General features: G+C 38.0%; 1 protein-coding gene across 1 annotated transcript in view; it reads left to right on the forward strand.

Moving 5' to 3' along the window:
- Nucleotides 1-4,462, forward strand: part of KIAA1549 (KIAA1549 ortholog) — a 75,998-nt gene extending 71,536 nt beyond the window's left edge. Inside the window, exon 20 of the mRNA XM_032182895.1 lies at nt 2,912-4,462. Coding sequence (XP_032038786.1) covers nt 2,912-3,166 — 255 coding nt within the window. The 3' untranslated portion in view covers nt 3,167-4,462. The remainder of the gene's footprint in view (nt 1-2,911) is intronic.
- Nucleotides 4,463-6,000: the final 1,538 nt, after the last annotated feature.

The raw sequence follows: 6,000 nt of genomic DNA on the forward strand, positions 1-6,000 counted from the left end.
TAACTTGTAGCTTTCCATACTTAAATAATTACCTTCAGAGTTTGGTTTCCTTCACTTGGACAGAGCTCTAAATTTCTTTCTTCTTTTTGGAAAGGAGAATTTACTTAATGATAGACACATTCCTTAAGGTACAGTATTCAACTTGGCAAAACATTCTTAGCAAACAGCTTTCCTGTTCCTTCATTCTGAGCAAAAACATTAGCCTCTGCATTTAGGAAGGATAGATCTGGAGTGATCTTTCTGCCATGAACTTGAAAGGGATCTGCATTTGTGTTCCTGCCATGGCCTTTTTCCTCACAGTATTCTCACCTGTTATTGTACTGTCAACACCTGATTTGCCATTGGAATATGACCTCTCTCTTACGCCACCTGACCCAAAATCACTGTGCAGGTTACCATCAATTCACCTTCATTCTCCCATCTAGAAGGTCTAAGCAACCAAGATGATTTTTGTATTACCTTAGCTAACAGGAAACGCAATATGGAGCAATTGGTCACTTGAGCAGCAGATAGCAAAAATCTAGTCACATCTAATTGGCGACTTATTTTTGTAAAATTTGTCATATATACTTATTTATACATATATGTGTGTATGTGCATATATATATATTTATACATGAAATTCATTTGAAATTGGCACAGTTCAACTGTTATTATGTGGACATGAACAAATGCACAAAGTGATCTCATAAATCTTCATTCCTTAAGAAGTTAACTAAAAGACTCAAAGATATTTTTGTCTATTATTTTGTACTACTGTTAATTAGATGGAAGTTTTAATACAAAAATATAATTTATAGATGCTATATCAAACAAAATATTATTACATATATAGCATTATATAATACATAAACCTGTATTTATATTCATAAAGAAATGTTTTAAAATTGGACAAAAGTTCTTCTAGCTTTCCTATCCCTAATTTGCTGTACATAGGTTAGGTTTCCAAAGTAACCTCTGTTTTTGGAAGTTCTCAACCTGTTTAATTATGATGTTATATATGAAAACAATATATGCTTCTAGTTTTGGGAGATATTTAAGAAAAAATTTTATAGCCTTAATGTTATAAAACAGCCACTGTCCTCAGCAGGTATTCTTCCTAATATCTGCTAAGAAGCTATTCTTATGGTGCTTATTCAATACAGTATGAGATAGAAGCTGAATCATGTAGTATATTTTAATGTGAAAGTAACCTGAATGTAGTTTAGTTTGATGTTAAGAGCCATGTGTCAAGGAACGTTTGTTTTTAATATTTTTGATATCATCTCTTTTCTATAAACCCACAGAGTGCTTGTCAGGTTTGCTAACTAGACTCCACTTATGAGTTAGTTTCAGGTTTCACTGCCACATGCAGTAATTTTGAACAATCAAGAGACCTATTCATTCCTTTCTAATACTAAAATCGCCTTCCTTTTATAAGAAGGAAGACAGGATGTTACTCGGAAAATCTTCTTTACCTATCATTCTCCTGTTAAAGCTTCTTTTCCTCTTAATCTCTCTTCCCAAATTAACTGTGCAATTGATCAGGACTGCATGAGCTATGCAACAGAGTCAGAATCTATTCTTAGTTCAGTCCTAAGCCAAATGGCTTGGATTTTATTCATTTATATTATGAGAGATGTTAGGCAACATACTCCCATGCATTTTTGTGTTCCCTGCACACTGCTGCTACAGTATTTCTTGGTCCCCCATATCCTTCCAGTCTCAGCTTTATAATCCCTTCATTCCCCTCCCCCTCATCCCCAAATCCTCTTCTAGCTGACCTTGCTGTCTTTTCTTCCCTCCCCATTTAGCTCTCTCTGCTGCTACTTCAGGCTTATCTGCAGAGGTTACTGCTCACTAGATTGTGATAGCTGTGATCTGAATATGCTGCAGCTGGACGCTCCTTGTTGGAAGGGGATTGTGCTGCTTTCCTCTGAGTTGTAGGTTCATTAAGGCATGTTCAAGCAGCCTCAAGTCCTTGGTGTTCAGTGTTTTCATCTGGCTGCCTCTCAACCTTCACAGATACTCAGCAAGAGGAAGCAATTGCTTTAGGGATATCAGCTGGAATTTAGATTTTTCAAAATGTACCTGGTTTGTGTCCATACTGGGAGTCAGTGCAGTAACCTAGCGTACTGTAAATTTATGATTTATTTTAGTGTAAGCAGATTTTTTTCCAGGTAGACAAGCTGATAAACTTAGGATTCTGTTATGTTTCTCTCATGTTTCATTAAAGAATATATGTTACTGAACAAAAACAGAATTAAGCCCTTTCTTCCATTAAACAATAGTTGTCCCTAAACTGGGAAGGTATTTCTCAGATCTGTAGAACTGTGCTGAGTGTAGAAAAATCCAGTCTTTCTAACTAGAACCATTTTTGCCTTTTGTTGCTTCTCCTGTTGACCGTGTTTTCCTGGGCACAGGTCACTTACATGGTCCTTAAAAGTGTACACTCTGGACAGGCAAGCCAGACAGAGAATGGGAAGGTGAAAGTAGAAGCATCCCTATTTTATAGATGGTACAAAGGAATTGCAACCAGAAGATGGTGATTTGCCTATTGTCTTCTAGGAAGCTGATGGAAAGGCAAGGAAAGAGAAGCCAACTCGTTGACTTCCAGTTCTGTGTTTTTCCCCAACTCCTTCCATTTCAGTTTCTAAACATAACAGACATAGAAGGGAGTCAGACTTTTTAATGGATGTTCAAAGAGATTTTAAAAATCCCTGAACTTGAGGCAGTCCAGCAAATTTGTGTATGCTTGTTGTTTGTGCTCCATAAGAAGAATCACTCATTCATACAACAAAAGAACAGTGGCAGCAGACAGAAGCATCTCCATGCTGCTTTCCCTCTGTTCTTTGCCTTTTTGCTTTCTTGTCTTTTCTGGGATTATCATATTTACTCAGAAAGTACAATAACGGTTTCTACCTTTTTCCAGACGCATATGCATGGACACCAAGAATATTCCTCCTCACCAGTATTCCAGATGCCGAGGACTTCAGCCAGGCAGCCTTCGGCACCCCCTGCTCAGCTTCCGCACAACAGCCTTCAGGGCCAGGGCCTTTGCTACACCACCAGTTCCACTGAGGACCTCCAGCCAGGTCACTCTTCAGCCTCTCTTATAAAAGCAATTAGAGAAGAACTTCTACGACTTTCTCAGAAACAGACAACAGTGCAGAACTTCCATAGTTGATTTAGCATTCCTTTGCAAATCTGCCAGGTATCTGCTTCCTATGGAAGCAAAGACTTAAAGGAAATCACCAATGTTGTTCTCTCAAAAGAATGGACTTTCACAGCTCTTTAAACAACACTCCGGAAAAAAGAAAAGGCAGCAAAATGAGAAGAGTGTAGGAGAGACAGGGGACAAACGGGGAAAATCATCAGTGTCATCGCAAGCAATGTTAATTAGTCTGCTGTTACTATGGTGCTCCTCTTCTCTTCCTACCCTCATTCAGTCTAACAAATAAATAAAAACTTAGGTCAAGAAGTCAATACTCCAGCAACAGAAAAATCCCAGGAACAAACTCCAAGTGTAGTAACTCCTTCTTCTAAGGAAGAAGGCAAAGGTTTGCATGAACTGAAATGACATTTTGCAACAGAGTACAAGTATTCTGATCTCTCCAGTGCTTACGGGGAACTGGTTTGTGTTGCTGTTCTTCAAGATTACAAACTGTATCAGCTCTAGGGTGTTGAAGGTGTAATCCCACATAAGAATCCCTTTGATTGTCAGTAACAATAGGACTGTTTAGAATAAAAGGCTTTATGAGCTACTTGTAACAAACTGGAACAATAATTGTTATAGCTCTAACCTTCCGAATGGAGCTACCCTCTGCACTCTTCCTTGTTTTCCTTCTGGTGCTGAAGCTTCAAGTGTTCCTTCATCTTCAATGTTTGCAAAGTGAAACATTGGCCTTGTATAACTACAACAATATCCATAGACTTATTCAGGCTGGAAAAACAAAGCAAAGCATCCAAACAGAAAGGGCTTGGCATTTAATTTGTTCTAAAAATCATTTTAAAATATTCAGCCACGGTTAAATTTGGGGAAATGTGTGTTTAAAATTTATATATTTACATACTATATGCTCTTGTAAGACCGGCGATAAATTATTGCCACTCTGTAGTTTGCTTTGTGGATGGAAATCAATCCAGCCTGACTGGTACAGGGTCACCAGCATTGTTTTAAATTGATGTCCTAAATCATTGCTTATGTTTGGATCTGAATAATTTTAGTGAAAGTCAGTGACAGTTTAGAGCATTAACATAGGCTTAGAGTTGCAGTTTGGAGACAGTTTCTATATTTATACTTGTTCCCACTGTCCCTTTGGACAAAGGGTAAGCATTATCCCCATGGTAAAAAATGGTACGTGCCATGGAACTGTTTGTCGCTGTTTTTTCCAGAGTTTTAATTTAATATTAGCTATGAATTTACTAATATTTGGCCATTGCATAACTGTAACTGACATAATACATATGAAGATTTTACTTACATCGTGATTTGTTGGAGTGTTTTTATTTTCAGATCAGACTGTATTAATAACAAACTGGCACTGAGATGGAGTGGGAGCTCAGTGTTTGTGAGGCTTGGGAGCCTTGCCCTAGAAAAATGAAAAGCAGAACTACTTGGTGCTACAACATGGGCATTTCAAACACTGTAGGAGATGGTAGTAGCCAAGGAGATCACTGGGCAGTTGACCAGGGTAGGCCTTAATGGCATAGAAATAGCATTGGTAAGATACAGGTATGTAATGCTCTTTTATTACGGTGTTCTTTGGCTACCAAATCAGTTCCTGGTTCCAGTGCACAGTTCAGTAGCTGCAACAAGACTAGCTCAGACTGAAATGAAAACAGGTAGGAGGATGCCATGGAAGAACCCTATGTACTTTGTTCATGAACACATACATAACGTCATTCGTTGCCAAAGCCAAGACTAGGAAGCAACTGGCTGCTCACTGATGTGATAAAAACAATGGCATGTTGCTTCCTTTCTTTATTAGGAAACTAAGATATTTTTCTGTTTACCTATGATTGTCAGAAGGCAGTATGAAATTGTTTGAGGAACTTAATGTAGCAAAGCAGTCTAAATCCATTTCCAGTTCACTGGTCAATACTTAGTCCTCATGGGCACTGGTTGAGGTTTGGATGGAGTCAGAACACCTGCATGGTTGTGAACAGCACTATTTACAGGTCATTCTGTTCTGAATTTTTTTAAGCCTTTTGTGTAATAATCAGTTCTAGTGTAAAAATAAAGAAACAGTTGTTTTCTGCCAAATTTGTACATGTGAATGTTGCTGATACTTCTGAAAAATGTTGGGTTTTGCAAAATGAAGACTGTATCAGGCAATGTTAATCTCTGGAAACGCTGAAGACTGTTCCTAAGTGTTCCCGTTAAAACCATCTCCTTCATAGCCCAGATCCTTCTCCAGCTTGATTCTGCAGTGAAGTCAGAGGCCAGTGCTTATAACATTAGCACACTGTGACTTCATCCCAAGAAAACATGAGTTTCTAGAAAGCAAGTTCATTGGCTAACTCAAAGGAATATGTAATCTTTTGAAAGATAAAGGTACTTAGGCTATTTCTAATTCACTTCTGCTAGTGATGGTGATGCTATTATAGTATTTCCATCTTTTTTTTTGTTGGGAAGAGCATAGTTTTTCTTTTCAGTCCCAAATCTTACAAAGAACATGTACAAGACATTTAGATATAGGTAAATAAACGTGGCTTTTGCTGATGCAAAAATTCTACTTTAAAACCTTACAGTTTCACAGAGAAGACAGTAATATGGAAGTTGGAATACAACATTTGTTTCTGCATGAAAATAATCCATGAGTGTCTCAAATTCTAATAATATGATTAATGTTTTTTCATTAGTGCCATATGTTCCCTACTCTGCTCTGGTGCAGCCTCTCCTCAAGTACCGTGTACAGTTTTGGGCATCACAACAGAAGGACATAAAGCTATTACAGAGCACGCAAAGGAGGGGAACAAAGATGGTGAAGGATCCAGAGGGCAAGACACAGGAGGAGT

The sequence above is a fragment of the Aythya fuligula genome, chromosome 1 (genome assembly GCF_009819795.1).
Source record: "Aythya fuligula isolate bAytFul2 chromosome 1, bAytFul2.pri, whole genome shotgun sequence".
NCBI classification, from domain to species: Eukaryota; Metazoa; Chordata; class Aves; order Anseriformes; family Anatidae; genus Aythya; species Aythya fuligula.